Source organism: Cydia splendana, chromosome 15 (genome assembly GCF_910591565.1).
Source record: "Cydia splendana chromosome 15, ilCydSple1.2, whole genome shotgun sequence".
Taxonomy (NCBI): Eukaryota; Metazoa; Arthropoda; class Insecta; order Lepidoptera; family Tortricidae; genus Cydia; species Cydia splendana.
Genome location: NC_085974.1, coordinates 14,895,359 through 14,917,656, shown reverse-complemented (window position 1 = coordinate 14,917,656; position 22,298 = coordinate 14,895,359). Strand labels below are relative to the sequence as shown.

At 35.6% G+C, this 22,298-nt stretch overlaps 1 protein-coding gene and 1 long non-coding RNA gene across 3 annotated transcripts in view; one reads left to right on the top strand and one right to left on the bottom strand.

Moving 5' to 3' along the window:
• The window catches only part of LOC134797799 (uncharacterized), a 153,886-nt gene that overhangs the window by 130,882 nt on the left and 706 nt on the right, over positions 1 to 22,298 (top strand). The window lies entirely within an intron of this gene.
• Positions 14,722 to 21,247, bottom strand: LOC134797771 (uncharacterized). 2 transcript variants are annotated; one of them, XR_010145104.1, is made up of 7 exons: positions 21,110 to 21,247; positions 20,762 to 21,002; positions 19,521 to 19,709; positions 17,505 to 18,893; positions 16,567 to 16,963; positions 15,658 to 15,828; positions 14,722 to 14,938 (listed from the first exon to the last, which is right to left on the bottom strand). XR_010145104.1 is itself a non-coding variant. In XM_063770135.1 (4 exons), exons 1-4 carry the CDS (start codon positions 17,529 to 17,531, stop codon positions 14,826 to 14,828), a joined length of 708 nt encoding a protein of 235 aa, XP_063626205.1. In that variant the 5' UTR covers positions 17,532 to 17,704; the 3' UTR covers positions 14,722 to 14,825. The 2 variants fall into 2 exon arrangements, 1 of the variants encoding a protein (XP_063626205.1); XM_063770135.1 differs by lacking the exons at positions 19,521 to 19,709; positions 20,762 to 21,002; positions 21,110 to 21,247 and having other exon boundaries at positions 17,505 to 17,704.

The following is a 22,298-nucleotide window of genomic DNA, read 5'->3' as shown; positions in this document are numbered from 1 at the left end:
TGTTATGACATATTTTTCGGGCTCAATGCGTATACAAGCAAAAAAATTATGAGCAGTATTTTTTTATTGAAAATAAAAAATGTGTTTAATCAATCAATAAAAATATTTATTGGCATAAATGCCTAAGGGTACAAAACAGGTGCTATTTATAAAAAGTTTTCAATCAATCTTAAGATTTTTTTAAAGTCATTACCTAGTAGGTACCTACTTACTTTACTCGCCTCTTTTTTAAGTAAGTACCTAAAGATTCCATCTATGAAATAATAAGAGCGGTCATAATGTCTTATTTTACTTAGATCGTCGCTTTCACAACACATAATACATAGTTTATTTGTATTAATATAACTGATAAAGATAACATTATATTTGCAGACTTGTATATGTTTCTCTTGGCTCGTAAAAGGAATATCACATTTATTTAGGCAAAGTGAAAACGTTTCGAATAACCTTTCAAACTCTCATTATCTCATTTCAAACGCACCTTTAAATAATAAATAAAATGAAATGTCAAGCGTCGTTAAGGCCAATTAGGGATGATTTTGCTGAGTAACGGAACATTTTAAGCCAAATTAATGTAATCATCGTATGTTAGGTTAATTTTAACATTAAAAACTCGTATACCACTCGAGTTTATTGCTAAAAATTAAACTCTGAGTTCATACGCGCATAGCTCATTTTTAAATAAAACACACAAATGTAAATATACATTTTAAATATTCCGTGTGCATTTATTTCCTTTTAGCGCGCCCTTATCATGAGTTGTCACAAATTTTATTTAGGGTTGTCACAAATGATATGAATTTGACATATTAATACTTACCTGTCATATACTGAAAGGATGTCAGTCATTTCGGCTGACAGTGATAATATTTAAAAGGATAGGGAATCACTGGCCTAAACAAATCATAGTATACTAAACATGTGCATCACATAATCGTATACCGGGTGTGGCCTGTAATATGAGCATAAAATTAAACAGTATGCTGTACTCCTCATACTGACCAACATTTGTTCAGCGACTTTTAAAAATAACGTGGGTTTGATTTTTAATACACTTTAAAGTTTATTCTAAGACGCAATGTATTGCGAATTTTGTTATGTTTAAGGCGTGACAAGCAACGTCAATCACAATGATATGGCGTGGCGATGGCGTCCATTGAAGATAATATTTATTTTGTATGAAAAATAGGGAGTCTAAATACTTCATCATTATTAAAAGTTGTTGAACAAAAGTGTCACCGTTTGAGGAGTACAATCTATGTCATTATTTACTCATGTTGTCATGTTGTATTTATTTGCTCATGTTACAGGCCACACCCGGTATAACGAAAAAGGTGCTTGGATTTTTATATTTTTCCATTTCCTGTTTCAAAACTCGATTAAAAATATGTCCTTTTAAATATTTTTTCAAATGTGTACGTACATTTATCAACATTTTGAAAATATCTTTATTTTCAAAATATTGATAACTATCACATTTAGATTTAGATTTATTTTATAACTACCTAACTATTAACTTTTATATAACTTTACTAATGTAGAACTATTTACTTTGTGTTTTTTTTTATATTATTGTTTCCTAAAATTCCGAACGCCTCAAAATATTTGTACCTACATTTTCACGTTAACAAAAGTTTACGGGAGCTGAATAATTTTTAATTTATATGCCGGTAGTTGATTTTCTGACCCTTGAGGGTCCAATTTGAGGGAACAATCAAACAAATTAAACTTTCGTAATCAATTCCGAGGTAACAGCCCTAAATAAATAATCGAAATTAGGTTGTTTAAATTATCCGGATAGAAAAAAAATTAACATATCCTTGTTTAATAAAACCACATAAATTATTATAAACAAGCACAAAAACAAAGAATAAAAAAACCAAGCATAATCTAATAAAATGAAGCAAAAAGTTATTAAAAGGTATGTATTTTGTTGTGATATGATACCTATGCATTTTTTTTAAGTACGATTTTTTTAAGTTCTGTAATTACGAATAAAATTACAATAGTACCTATTATGAATCGCTTCAAAAGTTATAGGTAAAAAAAACCACCTGTGTCCACTGACAAAGTATGATGGTCTTGTGGGAAATTTTACCTACTTAGAAAAATAATAGGTTTAGATCGTAAACTAAGTAAATATATAGTGTATTGAAGAACAGAATAGAAATAATTTATTCGTAAGAACAAACACAAAATAAAAAAATATACAAAACAGAAAACTATAGAAAGGAGAAAGTGCCACAGAATAGTGTCATCTCAACATGATGCTGGCCTCTTTCAGCGCTAATCTTCCGATAATAACTGCATTAATTTAAAAATAATTCTCAGTGCAGAAATGTTTTCCATCGTATTTTCTCGGAAACGTTCGTATTTGTCATGTCATGCTACTTCAGTCAACTTCAGTACATTTAGTTCCGAGACTGACTGAAATAACAACGTTGGTAAGTACGTTTCCGTGAAAATACGATATGAAATAATTATGCACTACATCTGTACAACCCTAGCTTAATCCGTATACAAATCTAGATAAAAAACAAAAACTCCCTCCACCTGACATCTTTTAATAAAATATTAGACAGGAAGAACATGCAAATCTGATCCGTCGTCTCCTAAACTGAAGACTTAAGTATTTAATTTTCGAGAATATGAGATGGGTCTTATATGTAAAAGGCTCAGGTGTATCTTAACAAGGTATTTGGGAAAGTAAGCACGTTTCCATAAGAACAGTTTTGAAATGAGTCTTCTTTTTTAGAATGGATAGAAAATTTTACATAGAATCAGTAAACTTTAACTTTGACCCTAAAATTCCTCTATTTGACTGAGACACATCTCTTCAGTAACATTTTTTTATTTTTAGGGCAAATGGAAAAAACGGAACCCTTATACGATCACTCGTGCGTGTGTCTGTCTGTCCGTCTGTCACAGCCTATTTTCTCGGAAACTACTGGACCAATTAAGTTGAAATTTGGTACACATATGTAAATTAGTAACCCAAAGATGGACATGTTTTTTTTATTTTTTTATTTGAAATCATAATACAGTCGAAACCAAAGCACTGTAGGGGAGACCGAGGTGAGTTGTGACAGAGGAGAGTTGTGACATTGTCGATTTTTTGGAATCTACTTAACTGTTAGCTAGCTCGCAACAGTGTGCGTTTGTTAGCTCGTAACTTGAACTAACAAACGCGCATTATTGCGATCTAGTTTTTAGTTAATAGATTCCAAAAAATCGATGATGTCACAATTCTCCTCTGTCACAACTCACCTCGGTCTCCCCTACACATCAGATTATAGAATATGTAATGTATTTACACAATTTAGGAACATATCACATTCAGTCATTCGTTAAATCACAATTTTATGCAATTAGTATTTAAATGTGCATGGAATCATTTACCTCAACTCTCTACAGAATAAATTTGTATAGATCAAGGGGTCTCTATTTTTTTCCCATAAAGTTTTAAGTCATAATGTATTGTTTGTCCACATTTTCGTTAGTCATAATTTGGTGTTTCTCAGAAACGCGTAAGTTTTTAAGTTGCGATAAAACAAACCTAACCTATCTATAGGATAACCTTACGAAAATCCTGTAATATTAATGGATTCAGAATTATAACTAATGATAATCTGACAATCATTACATTATGAATTTCAATAATTATGTCAAACAAAGGGATCCGTAGATCAAATCATATCTTACGTCGTATAAGAAAAAAATGTTTTTAATAGATAACGACCCAATCTAGATTAGAATCTAGCTGAATGGAACATTGATGGAATGGTCATTTGCGTCGTCTACAATGTACGTCTATGATCCTAATACCCACAGAAATTCTTACGAGGCATTTTCCGAATTACCTCATATAAAGGTTATTTGATAAAATGTCATAGAGTATTTTATTTTATTATTGTTCTACGAGTCAATACCAACTAAGTTCAATATTTTGATTCGATGTGTGATAAGGTATTTGAGGGTTTATCACAGATATTTGTTTCTTGAGTTATGGATTTTTTCTATGTAGGTACCTATTTAAGATAAGAGGCGATAAGAGGTTGACAAACCTTCGATTCGCGGACGACATCGTACTCTTCTCAACATCGGCGACCGAACTGCAATGTATGCTACAGGAACTTAGCAACGCAAGCCTTGAGGTTGGTCTAACGATGAATAGATCCAAAACCCTGTTAATGACCAACAGCAAGAAGCACAGGGTGACGGTGGATGGTAACATTTTGCAATATGTCGACGAGTATACCTATCTGGGCCAGATAGTCTCCTTCACAGATCGCCAGGACAAGGAGATCGATAGAAGGTTCGAAAACGCCTGGAGGAGCTTCTGGTCCATGAAGGAACTCATGAAGGGTAAACTCCCAATTGCACTGAAGCGCAAGCTCGTCGACATGTGCATCTTGCCCATCCTCACCTATGGTGCCCAAACCTGGTCACTAACTGAGGCTCAGAAATCCCGGCTCAAGGTTTGCCAAAGGGCAATGGAGCGAAGTATCCTGGGTGTCCGAAGATCTGACAGGGTGAGGAACACAGAGCTTCGCTCCAAAACCCGAGTCGTTGATGTTGGGGTGAAGACCGCCAGGCTAAAGTGGGACTGGGCTGGACATGTCTGCCGGATGCATGATGACAGATGGGCCAAAATAAATAAAATAAATAAATAATAAATCATTTTTTTTTACACACACATGGGCTAGTAAAAAAAAAAGGTACCTATTTAAGTATTTTTCATCACACTCGTTCAGTAAATGTGGAATTGCACGCAGGTTTAGCGGGAGTTATAGAAAAAGCGTTCTCCCTAGGGAGTTATGAAGTGTCTAGTGCCATAATTAAGAGTTTTTTGTCTTTATACTTAATTTTTGTATCGCAAGTGTGATGGAAAACATTGTGTGTAACTCGGGGCGTAATAATATTGCAAAACTCGAGTCTATAAATCGCGACGGCTTGCCGGAACTTACTCTCGTTTGCAATATTCAACTTACGCCCCATGTTGCACAATTTATCTCTATATTTTTCTGTGCAGTGATGTTTATGTGCGGGCTGTCTAGTTTGAGTCTAGTACCGTAAAATGGGGTGAGTAGGGTCAAAACTGAAATTCAAACCTCGATAACATTTTATTTTTACATATGAAAACTGAATGGTGCATATAATAAGTGTTCCGGACGTTTGTATTTTAGTTTTTATTTTATTTTGGGTAGTTCCATTTCATAACTTTGACGATAAAGAGGAAAACCCACCTCACCCCGGGCGTAGTGCCTCGTATTTGGGGTGAGAGGGGTTTTCATACAAAGGTGATTTTGGAAGATTGTTGGATCGATTTTTTTTTATTATGCGTATTACTATAGGTCCATTTTAAATCAGGGACCGTTACCGGTATTCTGACTACCGGTTTTAATTGAGGTATAACCGGTTATATTGAATTTCGGTATTTATTTCGCTAAAGCTCCGAATAGAGGTATAACAATACCGGTATTCAAGAATATTATTGATTTAGCCAGTTGACAACGAATACCTCAATTTGATATTTTATTCCTAAAGCCATTACCGGTAATCCTGTCACTGTCAGTGTCAACATACTCGAATGTTTATTTCTGCAAAAATGTGTGCTGTTTTGACGTATCGTTTAAATGTAAGAATATTTTGCACTTTGAAAGATTAGGTAATTTGATATAATGCGACAAAGAGGTTATTTATTCGGTTGTAAATTTTCTATGAAGGCCGGTGCGTTTTTTTTATACAGGACGTTAATAGAGTTAGACCAAGACAAGTCTGCAACGATTTTGATAGCACACGCAGTTATTTTGTTATTTACGATACAAGTGCCAAAAAGTAGGAAATTCGCAAAGAGTGGCGATAAATTAAAACACGACCGAATGGATTGTACAATTTTTACAGTACATATAGCCCTTTAAATTTTCGACAAACGCACGTACCTACACAATACGTACGTTTGTCGAAAATTGAACCTACCATATACCATTACCATATGTCATATGTACCTACTGAAAAACATCGCACAATACACGTGCGAAAAGATAATTCGCAACTGGTGTCGAATAAATTTTCGATTAAATCTCGATTAAAAGTAGACAGGGGGTCATTTTTGTATGAAAAAGAAGGAAGTGCCGGTTTCGAAAATGATGACCATTTTGGAATCCAAGATGTCTGCCGTGCACTTTGACATAAAAGTCGTCATGGGTGTCCTTTTATAGGTTTCAGGGAGTGCCGGTTTCGAAAATGATGACAGTTTTGGAATCCAACATGTCTGCCGTGCACTTTGACATAAAAGTCGTCATGGGTGTCGTTTTATAGGTTTCAGGGAGTGCCGGTTTCGAAAATGATGTCAGTTTTGGAATCCAACATGTCCGCCGTGCACTTTGACATAAAAGTCGTCATGGGTGTCGTTTTATAGGTTTTACGGTGTGCCGGTTTCGAAAATGATGACAATTTTGGAATCCAACATGTCTGCCGTGCACTTTGACATAAAAGTCGTCATGGGTGTCGTTTTATAGGTTTCAGGGAGTGCCGATTTCGAAAATGATGTCAGTTTTGGAATCCAACATGTCCGCCGTGCACTTTGACATAAAAGTCATCATGGGTGTCGTTTTATTGGTTTCAGGGAGTGCCGGTTTCGAAAATGATGACGGTTTTGGAATCCAACATGTCTGCCGTGCACTTTGGCATAAAAGTCGTCATGGGTGTCGTTTTATAGGTTTCAGGGAGTGCCGGTTTCGAAAATGATGACAGTTTTGGAATCCAACATGTCTGCAGTGCACTTTGACATAAAAGTCATCATGGATGTCGTTTTTCTATGGGAAGGAAAATAATGATTATTTGGCATGGATGAAAAACCTATTCTTGCCAAGTTTTAAGTAAATATACCCATGAAAACAAAATTTGGTAACGCTATTCGTATGTTCACGAACATATTTTAATAATATAATTATTCATCCGGTTAACAAATCAGTAAAGGTCGACCATGACCGAATTATGTATTAACAAAAGCACTCAAAAAACATGTGTTTTATCAATATCAGAACAAGCAAATATCCACTTTATTTATTACCTTTTTTATAAGTCTTATTTTTTTCTAGCATAAGAACATTACGAACCTTCTCTTTACAATAACAAACACAAAAAAAATTGCGAAATTGGTCCATCCGTTCACGCGTGATGCCGGGACCAAGTGAAATAGGGATTAAGTTTTATATAGATAGATGACATTGAGGCATTATTTAGAGTACCTGTCCTACACGTAAAGTGGAATTGTAATTTTTTGTTGGCTTCAACCCTTATCTTACTTACATTTATTTTTTTGTAATAAAGATACTACCTCTCTGATAAAATAGAAGCTTAGTTTCTCAATTGGTTCTGTCAAATTATACAGACATTATAGAAAATTGACATAATTTTCTTTCCGATAATAGAATTTACGAATTTTAAAAAACATGGCACTATTGTTTGATAAAGAAGAATACCGTCAGTTCAAGGTACAACTAAGTGCAAGGATGGAATATATAAGCTTCGAAAAGGAAATGGCAATCAAAAATAAATCAAACATTATTAAATTAATCGTTTTATAACATAAGTTGAATTTAAATTATTTGTTAATCGTACAGTGCCGATTTACTGCCTCTGCTTATTGAACTTTCGGGAAAGATGCTTGCGATTTCTGTTCAAACTCATCAACAACTTTATTTTTGATGATATTTGGGAGGAGGTCATGGTGGCCTTTCGCCAATTTCGAGTAAAAGGTATTCATACAACTATAATCTTGTTTATCTATCGGACTTATGTACCCAAATCATATTTAATAAACAAAACTAGAAACTATGTGTAAACTCTACGGTGTTTTTTTAACTTCTTTAATTTCAAAGACACCGGTATTCTAATTAAGTCCATTTCTAATATAACGTTTTTTTCAAAAACCTGTCATCATTTTCGAATTCTGCACTCCCTGAAACCTATAAAACGACACCCATGACGACTTTTATGTCAAAGTGCACGGCAGACATGTTGGATTCCAAAACTGTCATCATTTTCGAAACCGGCACCCCCTGAAACCTATAAAACGACACCCATGACGACTTTAATGTCAAAGTGCACGACAGACATGTTGAACTCCAAAACTGTCATCATTTTCGAAACCGGCACTCCCTGAAACCTATAAAACGTCACCCATGACGACTTTTATGTCAAAGTGCACGGCAGACATGTTGGATTCCAAAACTGTCATCATTTTCGAAACCGGCACCCCCTGAAACCTATAAAACGACACCCATGACGACTTTTATGTCAAAGTGAACGCAGACATGTCGGATTCCAAAACTGTCATCATTTTCGAAACCGGCACTCCCTGAAACCTATAAAACGACACCCATGACGACTTTTATGTCAAAGTGCACGGCAGACATGTTGGATTCCAAAACTGTCATCATTTTCGAAATCTGCACTCCTTAAAACCTATAAATCTACATCCATGACCACTTTTATGACAAAGTGCACGCCAGACATCTTGGATTCTAAAATGGTCATCATTTTCGAATTCTGCACTAGGGATAAGACCTATAAATCGACATCCGTGACGCCTTTTATGACAAAGTGCACGGCAGACATCTTGGATTCCAAATTGGTCATCATATTCGAATTCTGCACTCCCTAAAACCTATAAATCAACATCCGTGACGACTTTTAAGACAATGTGCACGGCGGATATCTTGGATTCCAAAACCGTCATCATTTTCGAAACCGGTACTCCCTGAAACCAATAAAACGACACCCATGATGACTTTTATGTCAAAGTGCACGGCGGACATGTTGGATTCCAAAACTGACATCATTTTCGAAACCGGCACTCCCTGAAACCTATAAAACGACACCCATGACGACTTTTATGTCAATGTGCACGGCGGACATCTTGGATTCCAAAATGGTCATCACAGTAGAATCGTTAATATTTTCGAAGTTAGGGTATGATTTTGACAGTAGGTTTTACATAAAACTGACGTGACATTATTTTTTCTTTAGACGCAGTAGAATCTAAGTAGCGAATTTTCTTTAATATGCTAGATAAACATAAAAAATAATGACAAAATACTATGAACTCTAACTACTAGAAATAAAGTTGAATTTTACTAACGTACATATATTTATGTATTTATTCTATTTGAAATTGACAGAACCCCTACCGTATTTAACCTTAATAAGGTCTACTGTCCTTAAAATTGGGTATGAAATTACAAGCAAACATCAGCCTAAACGAATTAAGTATTGGATGACATGCTAATGACAGCCCAATAGCGGGTTTGAATACCGGTATTTCATTATGTAAATAGTGTGCGCATAGGGATAAAGACAAAAGCGGAATGACAACAATACCTCTAATTCGAATAGAGGTATTACATTTTAACCACTATTCGTTTGACACTTTTTTACAGGTATTTATTAAAACCGGTTGTACGGTCCCTGTTTTAAATTATAATACTTACATTATTTTTGTAACAGTAGCCTTAAAATCCCTTCTCACCCCCTTCTCAAACCTTCTCTCCCCATTCATAACCCACCTCTCCCCGCGAAACCTACTCACCCCGTTTTACGGTAAATAAAGAAAACTGACAGCCCCTGACTTGAACTGACCCTTACACACAACCGTGTGAATCGTGGCATTATGCATAAGGTAAGTAGGTGGGGCATATAAGGCCCACCTTAATTAACTGAAATATTTTCAGAAATAATGAGGATATTATGAAAAACTTACTGAATATAGGTTTCTCATTTAGGTAGTTAAGTTTCTTCAGATATCACAATAATTATTAAAATAATATAAATAAAATTATAGAGATATTTAGTATTTAGTTTTAGTTGTTAGTTTTAGGTTTTGTGTAAGTATTGTTTTAAAATGACCTGTCATTTGAAGTTAACTAATAAATATAAACCACTAACAAATTAATAACCAAAGAAATTCTTAGTATGGATTTTTATGACGATTTCTTCTGTAATGAAATACAATATACCTACTTTTTCATACAAAATATATCGTCCTCTTGACAAATTCAAGTTTTTAAAAAGTACTATATTGGGTCTTTTTGAACACTAGCAGGGTAATAAGGCCAGCAATAAACATTGTGATAGTATAAGCAGGTTTTAAAAGTCTTTAACTTTAAAATTATGTAGGTACATAAAACAATATTTTATATCTTCGCAACAGGAGGATATTTTTAACTAAATATTCCGCTTTGGGCCTTATAATACTAAAGGGCAAAGAAATCATCTATTTTTCTCTAAAATAGTACTTAAGCTAAAAATAGAATTAAACCTGTATATTATCTTCACATTTAAACACAAAACCCAACCTGAATTTGTGCTTACGCAGTCGGGTAAAAAAGAGGAAAAGCTTCCGTACGCCCATTAGCAGATGCAGGAACACGCTATTTCGGGGTTTTATACGAGATGAGAGTCCGACCATCCATCAACGCCTTACTGGACTAGCCAGGTGTAGGTAGTCCGATCAACAAAGACTATTAACAACATAAGTCAGCTAGTAATCTTATAGTTCTGTTCTGACGCCTAGAGACATTTACACCTCTAAATATTATACATAGATATTTTTGTGTTTTTGTATCTGTATGTTTTTTATATTAATATTATACTTTTATGTAATTCGACATTAAGAGACCATATCTCTAAGTAATTGTAATACGTTAGTTTGAATTGGTAGTTGCAGTTAGTTGTATTTTATAAAATTGTTGATGTATTGTTATTATTTTTGCTTGTATGTAAGTTCAATGTTGACGTGTAAAAGTGCCCTTGTGGCCTATTTGCTGAATAAATGTTGAAGTTTGAAGTTTACAATTACCAAAGCGTCACGTGTAGGTACGATCAATAACTTAATTTCAGTAGGTACCAGTTCCTAACTTGTCACAGTGACAATTAAATAGTTGAGGTCCCTAGCGACTTTCATATTGATTGTCACTGTGACAAGGTACGAAATGGTACTAAACTTAAATTATTTGACTGTACTTAAGTAATTACGAACACAAAAGTACTGTATGCTATTCTTCAACCGTGCGAGTTTGGGACCGGCGCCGGGCATTCCGCCTCAGCACAGGCTGAGACTGTTACGCTTTGCACGGTATTTTTTCTTGTGTACTTATCTACCTACCTATATTATGTGGCAACAAACGATTATAATTGTTATTCATTTTGTTGCCCTACGGCAACCAAAAAAATACACCCTATTTGGTCAAGATTTCTCCTGATACCTATGTTATTTCGTTTGGGAAAATATCCAAATACTTTTTCTTTTATTTCGCCTTTTGGCTATAGTACAAAGTACTCATATTGAGGAGTGGTCATTCTTTCTGTATATTATAGCATCTTGAGCGATTCGAGATACCTAAAGCCATATTCAGATTTGACAACTTTTTACAGTTTTGATTGTATTTTGATACGACCTTGAAGTCCTTGAAGAATGAAGTAAAACTTCAAGTTCAAAACTTCAACATTTATTCAGCAAATAGGCCACAAGGGCACTTTTACACGTCAATATTGAATTTACATACAATCAAAAATAATAACAATACATCAACAATTATATAAAATACAACTAACTGCAACTACCAATTCAAACTAACGTATTACAATTACTTAGAGATGTATATGGTACCTTAATGACGAATTACATAAAAAAACTATAATAATAATATGTGCTCGTTGACATCACCATCCCCCATGGTGAGAATCTCGTGAAGGCCGAGAAGGACAAGTCCAGTAAGTACCTAGACTTGGCTCACGAGATAACCGCCATGTTGATTCGACGATCATTGTCCCAATAGTCGTTTCAGTGAACGGTCTAATAGCGAAGAGTCTCGACCAACATCTTGAGAGACTCTCGCTAGGTGGTTGGATCATGCAGAAGGCGGTGGTCTTGGACACGGCGCGGATAGTCCGCCGGTTCCTCTCTCTGCGGCCCTAACCACCGGTAGCTTGGGCCTTGCCCCGCTGCTGGCGGCACCCTAGGTTAGGTTTTTTATAATGTGTTTATATGTATTTTTTATCGTTTTGTAAGTGTTTTTATATTTTACTTTTATATTCATATTATAAATAACCTAACTTGAGATGAAAAATAAATAAAGATAATATAAAAAAAATACAGATACAAAAACACAAAAAAACTCTAAGTATAATATTTAGAGGTGTAAATGTAATTATGTATAGTTTATCAAATTATCCTTAGAGGTGTATAGGGTCTCCAAGAGTCAAAATCCCGTATAACACATGTCCTGTATAATTAACCAAAGTCGAGCATAAGATATGCGCTTACCGCTAAACGCCACTTGCACCATTCCATTGACCCGGGGTTAACCGGTTTAACCTGGAGTTACCATGGCTACCAGTACACTTTTGACACTAGGTTAACGGTTTAACCGCTTAACCTCGCGAGTTAGTGGGATGGCGCTAAGACGATCGTCTAGGAACTCTAGGATGACCTTAATGGCTTTGATACGAATCAAAACCTGAATTGTTGATAAATCTGAATTGATTTCCTAGTAAATATAAATACTACCCAAGTAGCATGGAAGTGTCGGCAACATCAATATAGCAGCCAATTAAGAACTTAGAGTGATTTAAGGGACGTATAAGAGTGTCAGAAAAGATTTAAGCTGTATAAAAGGTACTTTACAGACATTATACAGCTCAAGCTGTATAAAATCATTATAAAGGATTCTGCGGAAGCATGGGGTGCTTTATCAGAATATAAAAAATCTACTATAAAACTAAAAGTGTTGTGAGAGACTACAAGCTAATTCTATCGTAAAAGCTGTATACAGGCTGTATTGTAGTAACACTTGGCACTTTTAGCTGTACAAAAGTATCTGTCAACTCCGTTTTAAAACATTAAGTGTTGTGAAACACTACAAGCTAATTTTATCGTAAAAGCTGTATACAGGCTGTATTGTAGTATCACTTGGCACTTGTAGCTGTACAAATGTATCTGTCAACCCCGTTTTAAAGCTATTTCTTATGGCGTAATCTTACTCTCCTATAAGAATAGTAGTTGTATAACTTCTGTCTGTAAGGGTATTATAAAACCAAATGAATAAATGGCAGCTATAGTTCAGCTTTTTTCTGTATTACTGATAGAGTCGCTTATAACAATCTTTTGGCGTAATTTTACACTCGTATAAGTATAGTAGTGTAATGATTTCTGAAAATAAGTGTATTATAAAACTAAAGGAATATATGACAGTTACAGTACAGGTTTTTTATTTGTTATACGGATCTCTAAAGAGAATTATAACTTATGTACGGAGAACTGAAATACAGCCAAACGAATACAAATATTCTATTATAAAGCTGTTTTAATTACAAAAGCTGTAAAAGACACTCCATTTATTACAGAGCACAGCTACTAAGATTATAATGCTCTCCAACTATCCTGTAGGCTGTTTAAAAATTGTCGCCATTTTACAATAAAAAAAAAAACGTATTTGTAAATATAATTAAAGAAATACTTGCAAATATTTAGCAGACTAACGCCGTGTTATGATTACCAGCTAAAATAAATTGTTTAGCCTTAGAATTAATATTTATAAATATTTTTGATACTCTAACCTTAAAAACAAACAGTAACTTTACCGATTTTTGATATTTTCCTTATGGTTTCTCTTTGTTATTTTGCAGGCGCGTAAATATTTTGCCAGAAAAGATACACAGGTTCACAATAAATAATAATCCGCACTTACCAATAATGTAATATTCCATTCAAGTCCTGTATAATATTTACTTTTACCATCCACTATAACACTTTATTGTCGCCATTACTATATTACGAATGAACAAGATTAAGACATTTTAGTTTTTTAAATGATTATTATTCTCTTGTAATTCTTTCTTATAACTCATTTAAAACTTATATTCTTATATAGTACTTATAAGAGATTATCTGTAGTGTTAAGGTTTCCTGTTACACCGAAATATAGCTGTAATGCAGCTATTATGCAGCTTATGTATTGCTTATACAGCTACTCTACAGCTCTAATAACGCCAAAGGCTGTATAATTTGGGCCCTTTTTTTACTTATAAGGGCTGTATAAGCGCTTATACAGCCTTTGTACAGCCTAACTGTACAGCTTATAGTATACAAATAAACTTTAATACAGCTTATATACAGCTTGCAATGCTACTTGGGTAGGCAGTAAATAGGTGATTTCGGGGGTAGGAATTATTGATGAGGCGCGCTCAGCTGGAGGTCTAATTTTCCACTTGCATTCACTCCACGAGATTCTGACTAGACAGCTATTTACGCACGAAATGTATGCGGGTTTTCGTAGTTTCTTACCTGAGTAAAAAGATTTATGCTTAAAGGTATGCTTGGTGCTTGGAATATGGGACGGTGCAGGGTATCAACGCATGTATCGTCTCCGCCCCAAACTAACGATTCATGCTCCAAGCAAAGAAATATGTAATGTAACACTCTATTCTCTTTGCTCCTAGGCACCAGTGTCATTATGTTGTAGTTCGATAAAGTAAAAAAAGATTCAGGAGATTATGTCGTATCCAAATTCAAAGAGTAGGTAACTTGACGAAATATAAAGTGAGCCGATCTTGTTCAAACTGGCCGAGAAATGGGCTCACTTATTTCATCAACCTTACATGTAAAAGAAATCTGGAAGATAAGTTAGGTAGGTACCGCGACAAAAAACAACTAACTAGATGATGGTTCGGATAATTTATTCTTCAATTCATGAGGTCCATAAATAGTCATGTGTAGTAAATATTGATTCGCAGTTTGACCTCGAAATGATCCTCAACTTCTATCGCAGGCAGTTTTCGGGGCACGTCAGGACGCTGGGTATCGTGCAAGTGCATTCACAATTCGTGAGTTGGTGTTTAACTTTCTCTCCAGGAATGCAACCAGTTGCATGTTCTGTAAAAAGCAGTAATTACAGCCTATTAACGACCTTCTAGCCTAGTCGGTAATGACCCTGCCTACGAAGCAGGAGGTCCCGGGTTAGAATCCTGTTTCGTCTGTTCATAACAAATATTTGTTCCTGAGTTATGGAGTTAATCTATATAAAAAACAGACTTTATTCAAAAACTTCTATAAAATTATGACGTATATATAACACTTTCACTGCGTGTTCTATCAAAATAGTTGCAGACTTACGTCGGTCTAACTCTAACAACCGGTGACTATCATTTGCCCATATCCGTCATTTTGATGTCGGCAGAACACACTAATTACGTCAATTAAAAGACCTAGAAACGATATGGATTAGATATGTCAGTGTCAAATGTGAAGTGTCTTCAAACAGAAACGTCACTTTTGACACTGACACATCTAATTTATATCGTTTCTAGATCTATTTATTGACGTATCTTAAAGTTCAAATCGGGCGGTTAATATTTTATGTTAAATATCGATGTGTTATGTGGTTAATAAGCATGTTTTTACAATATTTTTAAGCTTAACACCGTGGAGTAAAATCAAACTTTTATAGAAGGCCTTGTTTATAACCTTCACAGGTTTAGGTTGGAAATGCTTCAGTATTATTACAAAAACGTTGGGGCAAAACGGGCATAACGGGATAGTATCCCGTTTTGCCCTTTTTTGCGTTTGAATCAGATTGATAATTTTAAACGTACCTCGTAACTTCTTGAATGCTAGTCTTTTGGCCGGATTGCTTGACAGTTTCACGTCTCCATGTACGCATCTTATAAAGGTACAGCTTTGTATATTTGGTTTGTAGCAAAAGCAATAGTTGCAGTCGATCTTGAAATGTGTTCCAGGAACACATGTGTGCGCTGGATTTCGATCTGGAAGCACACAATTTACTTTAAAGTAATTTGACCCACATTAGGGGATTAAGTACATACTCTCCCTTTTTAAATGGGATGTTATTTTTACTCAAAATCTCTAAATAACTCTTACTTGTTTACTTCCTTAGAAGATTTTTACTAAAAGTGCTCCCATTTTTTTATTGGGGATATTTAACGTTAGATTTACTCAAATCCTCTTTTTTCGGGTTCCGTACCCAAAGGGCAAAAACGGGACCCTATTACTAAGACTGAATAACAACTAATACTAAAAACAGAAATTATACATACCTATTAAATATATTAAAAACGGGTCACTCACGTATTTTAAGTCGAAAAACGCTCGACATGTTTCTCGACTTAAAATACGTGGGTGACCCGTTTTTAATATATTTAATATGTCTGTGTCTCACGGAAGTTTTGTTATTAAAATTATACATACCCATGTCATACGTATTGGATAATGAAACATTTTTCTCAAGATCCCTCGATATAACGAAAGCTCTAAAAATCTGGGTACAAATGATAAGTAGGAAAACATTTTGCTGGAGGTTTAATTGTGTGTTACCCATGCTTAAAACCTTATCATGTAAATAATCCTAGCAACGTACCTATTGAAAATGTTACCGTGTCGCATATTAATTAAAACAATGAAAAAAAAATCTATTTTGCCAAAAACATGAATTTAAATTAGCCCATGTTATTATCTTCCGGGTTTTTTCTTATAAATTAAATTACCTTTCATGTCTTCAAAAGGATCTACAGGATTTACATTTTCAGCTTCAATTATATCCCCATTTACGGGATCATTTGTCATGGCGTTATTTACTGCGTCATCATCTGCCACCGCATCATTATTTGCCGCGGCTACATCTCCGCCAGCGTCATCTGCAACCCTTGCGTCATCATCTGCCACCGCATCATTATTTGCCGCGGCTACATCTCCGCCAGCGTCATCTGCGACCCCTGCGTCATCATCTGCCACCGCATCATTATTTGCAGCGGCTACATCTCCGCCAGTGTCATCTGCGACCCCTGCGTCATCATCGACCCCTTCATCAGCGTCATCAGGGATTGCAGGGGCATAGTCTTCTTCACTCCGTACAAAGTCTAATGAGATGACCAGAACTAGAAGCTGAAATGAGTTTACTAAATTAGTGACATGGCGACTGATAGAATCAAATAATTTAAACACGCATGAAAAAATTATACAAAAAATATAAACGAATAATGTCATGTCATCTCAGCATGAACATCATGTCATTTTAACATTTCTGACGTAACCCAAACATAACCCAGAACTAGCCAGTACGGATATGATGGTCATTCTTGTCTACTTGACAGCGTGATAAAACGGTGTCCGTCACTTTCTAACCCACGGTGTTAAAAAGTGACAGTTGTTTTATCACGTGGATAAAGATGGATAAAGCCATCCATAATACGACGGCTGCTCAACTTTATGACACAGGAATGATTAAGCTTAGTTTTACGTATACTAGTAACCCGCCTGAACGTAAAACTAGACATTTTTGCTACTCAACTGAGACGATTGTCACAAAAGGTATTTTCAATTCACAAACTCCCTGATCAAACTTCTTAACATTTATTTTAATAGAATGTGCTTTATAAAAACATACTTAAATAAGATGATTAAACAATTTAATTCTGTTACTTACCAAAATATTTAACTTTCCAAAATGCATGTTTACCAGAAACCCCAATCAAAACCCGATTAACTTTACAAATGAAACACTTACAACATTATTCCCTCAATTTTAAACGCCATAGCAATCTTAATTCAATCGAATCAATTAAATTTCTTAATTAAAATCAGTTTTGCCTTTAGATTCGCACGTCAAGTTCCGATCATCGTAATTTGAAAAGTCTTCCTATAATGAAGGACTATTTTCATTGGTAAGGGTGGCGAATGATGATTTAAAACTTCATTCACTTGGTATGATTTCCAATACATATACTTAGGGTAGGTGTGTTAGTTTTCGTCCAGCTCTAGTTTTCGTCCACTTGACGAAATTGGAATATAAACCTACATTAGTGCACAAATTTGTACGTATTGCAATCCTTAACGTCAAAACATAGATATAGAAAATTAAAAATATAAATATATTATTTGCGAATCTGTCATGTGGACGAAAACTAGACCATGGACGGAAACTAGCGCAATGACCCTACTTATCTCGCTTGTATGTATATACTTAGCAGCAAAAGTGAATGAATGAATTTCATCTAAAATGTGTCCAATGTCCATGCAATTTTGCAATTCGCTGTACCTAGTAATAAGAGCCTGCCTGCTGTAGGCGCTGTGCCTAGTAACCGGACAAGTGCGAGTCGGACTCGCCCACCGAGGGTTCCGTGCTTTTTAGTATTTGTTGTTATAGCGGCAACAGAAATACACCATTTGTATAAAATTAAATTTCAACTGTCTAGCTATCACGGTTCATGAGATACACCCTGGTGACAGACAGACGGACAGTGGAGTCTTAGTAATAGGGTCCCGTTTTCACCCTTTGGGTACGGAATCCTACAAAAAGAGAAAAACAACATGAAAGTCAAATCAAATTTAAAAAATGCGCTCTTATACCAATTACCCAAGTTTTGAGTTGCATTTAGCGTGGGTAGTGGTAATTTTACGTCACAATAATTGTAGAGGGTAGCCCAGAAATACATTGAAAATAGTACATTACGATATATGCGAAAAGTAGGAAATTCGCAACGAGTGGCGATAAATTGAAACACGGCCGAAGGGAGTGTTTTAAATCGACACGAGTTGCGTCAGTAAATCCGATATTTCGAGTAAAAACAAAATATTGCTTGCTGAATTTTTTTTTTTTTTCAAGGAAAAATAAGAGTCGAATATTTTAGTCCCATGAAGTTGTGTTTATTATGGCTTAAACTATAACTACCCTAATTTTGCGGTCATATCAAAAATAGGGCACGTTAAGTTCGAAGGCAGGTTTTAGGGCACGTCAGGACGCTGGGTATGGTACAACTGCACTCACAATTTCCGATTTTTATCGTCTCTCCAGGAATGCAACCAGTTGCACGGTCTGTAAAATAAAGCACAGCTTAACAAACAACTTCACATTTGAAAAACATTTTGAAAACTTATCCAACGACATCTCACATAGGATTGAAGTGAAAAAATCAACCCCATTTTACTTGTATATGTAAAAAAATGCCATCAGTTTGAACGGCTACTATTTGTAACAAGGGAAAACGCTTTAACTTAAATTACTTCACAGTACGTCTGGTGCTCCATTACGACACCCTGTGCATAATAAGCACATTACGTAACTACGTCAAAAAATTTAAAAGGCCATATTTACTGTAAAGAGGGACTCGGGAGGGGAAGACCAAGGAAGAGTTATATGAGCCAAGTATTTAAAGGAGCATGTAGGGGCCGTGTCGTACCAGGACACTAAGGGGCTGGCTTTGGACCGACCAAGGTGGAGACAACGTGCTCACGCTGCACCGACAAGAGCCCAGCTCTTAAATTGAAAAATTTACTGTAAAACTTTGTACGATACACGTGCGAATATTACCTATCGCAACTCGTGTCGATTTTAAGGTTAGGTCGTGTTTTAAAATTCGCCATTCGTTGCGAATTTAGGTACTAGTTTTCGCACTTGTATCTTAAATAACTATTTTACGACAGAAAAGATAACGATACGTACCGCGTAACTTCTTGAATGCTAGTCTTTTGGCCGGATTGCTTGACAATGTCTCCATACCTACCAATCCAGCGCAGTTAACTAGGGTACAGCCTTGTATATGTGAATTGTAGCAAAAGCAAATGTTGCAGTCGACCTTGATGTATGTTCCTCCTACACATGTTTTCCCCCCAACGTCGCTCGATACTGCACCTAGAAGCACACAATTTAATTAGGTAATTTGAGCCACTTTAGGGATTAAGCAGGTACTCCAATTTTTTATTTTTTTAACTAGGCTATTACGGTATCCCACTGCTGGGCAAAGGTCTCTCCCCTTGTCTTCCACGACTCCCGACATAGTGCCTTAAATAATAAATAAAATAAATATTTACTTATGAAATATAATTTTTCCTAAGTACCTATTCATTAAATAGGTATGTTAAATCTACTCAAAATCACGATTTTTCAATCCTATTTATTTACTTGCTTACTATAAAATAAGTTTTTGGCAAAAATTTCATTTTTGGTACAAGCTTTTATTGCTGACTGTACGTTTCTTTCCACAGGCAACTAATAGGTACTCATCGAGACAATTCTAAAAACCCCAAACACAATTAGGTTGCATTTTTTTATCACCGAGTTCCTATGGCCACCTCCTGTCTTCGTCATCAGATCAGCTCGATGGTACCATAATATGGCATTGTCATTCGACTTGTATGCAAATTTTCAGCTTCATTGGAAGTCGGAAAGTGGGTCAAATTGAGCTTGCAAAATTTGACCCGTACAAACATAGTTACATAAATACATACATAGGTACATTGGAAGTTAAATAAAAGCTTGTAAAAACCTACCGTCGTGTTGCCTTTTCCATTACGTTCATAATTCATTTATTTATTGCTTTTGTGGGTTTACGTTCATGTTCTAATACGGAAAAATTATTTACTGTATTTATGTATTACCTTGAAATTTAAGACATTTTTACTCAAAACCCCTCAAAAGATTGAAATCTGATCTGAGGTTTAATTACGTGCCAATGCATAAATCTTTGTCATGTATATAATCTTAGCCAGCATATTGACATGACATTGTAATTGAAAATGTTGTTACCATTTATCATTACCTATATAATAGATTTATTCTGTCAAACACATTAATCTAAAATTAGCCCGTAGGTAGGTTTCGGACTCAGCAGGCTTCAAAAGTCAGTTTTATTTTTCTGACGACTCTCATAACCATCATCATTCATCTCATCCAGCAGTCATTACCTTCATCATAGTTTACGCCTTCAGCTTCAATTAAATCTGCATTTACTGCGCCATTTGTCATCGCATCATCATTTACTGCGTCGTCTTCTGCCACCGCATCATCATTTGCAGCAGCTAAATCTCCGCCAGCATCGTCTGCGACCCCTGCGTCATCATCGACTCCTTCATCAGCGTCATCATTGATTGCATCGTCATATTCGTCACTCCTTACAAAGTCTAATGAGAAGACCAGAACTAGTAGCTGAAATAAGTTTATTAAATTAGTGTTTTCCTATCGGCTATAAAAAGCTTTTCCCTATCGGCTATAGCCGGATACGCGTCGATATATCTGGGGAGACCCTTACTTACCAAAATGTAAAATTTTCCGAAATGCATGTTTATCAAAAACCTCAATCTTAGCTCTAATAACCTTTACAACTGAAACCCTTGCAGCCTAATTCAATCAATTTAAATGGCATTAACGGTCTTAATTCTAGCGAATCAATTAATTTTCTTTTTAATTTCTTAATTAAAATCAGGTTTGCCTTTCGACTCGCACGTACGTGAAAAATTTGTTCAGCTATAACAGTTCCGATCATCGTCATTTGTGTCTGTCCGTAGTGAGCAATAGGCTAGACTGTCGTTTTCAGAAGCACTGGATCTAGCTTCATGTTGCTTCTACTCAACATAAAATTACAATTACAAAATAAATAAAACATTAAATAAATTAAAATTGAATAAATAAATTAAATTGTAATAGTAATTTTATGTTGTGTAACGTTTTGTTATTTGTGTTATTAATTTATGTTTTGTTTTGTTATCATAATTTAAATACCATGTAGATATTAATTGTACCTGTACTAACACATTATAGACCACAGTCTGAAATAAATATTTCAATTTCAATTTGAAAAGTCTTTAAAGATGGGCAGTACCGCAGTATGTATTACTAGGTATGGGTGACGAATGCTGATTTAAAACTACATTGATTTTTTATTTTCAATACGTCATGCTTCTACACCTAGCTGCAAAAGTTCATGGCCACTGTATGAATGAATTCCATTTATTATGTGTCCATAAAAATTCACAGGTCACTGTATCTACCTCATCATCATCATCATCATATCAGCCAGAGGACGTCCACTGCTGGACATAGGCCTCCCCCAAAGAGTGCCACAATGACCGGTCCTGCGCCACCCGCATCCAGCGGACTCCCGCGACCTTTACCAGGTCGTCAGTCCACCTTGTGGGGGTCTACCCACGCTGCGCCTTCCGGTACGTGGTCGCCACTCGAGAACCTTTCCGCCCCAACGGCCATCGGTTCTACGGGCAATGTGCCCCGCCCACTGCCACTTAAGTTTAGCGATTCGGAGGGCTAAATACATCGGTTACTTTGGTTCTGCTGCGGATGGCCTCATTCTGATGCGATCACGCAGAGAGACTCCAAGCATAGCCCTCTCCATTGCCCTTTGGGTGACTTTGAGCCTTCTTACCTATATCTTCTTATCTGTATCTACCTATCTATATTAATATGAAATCCATACAGTAAGGTGAGTCA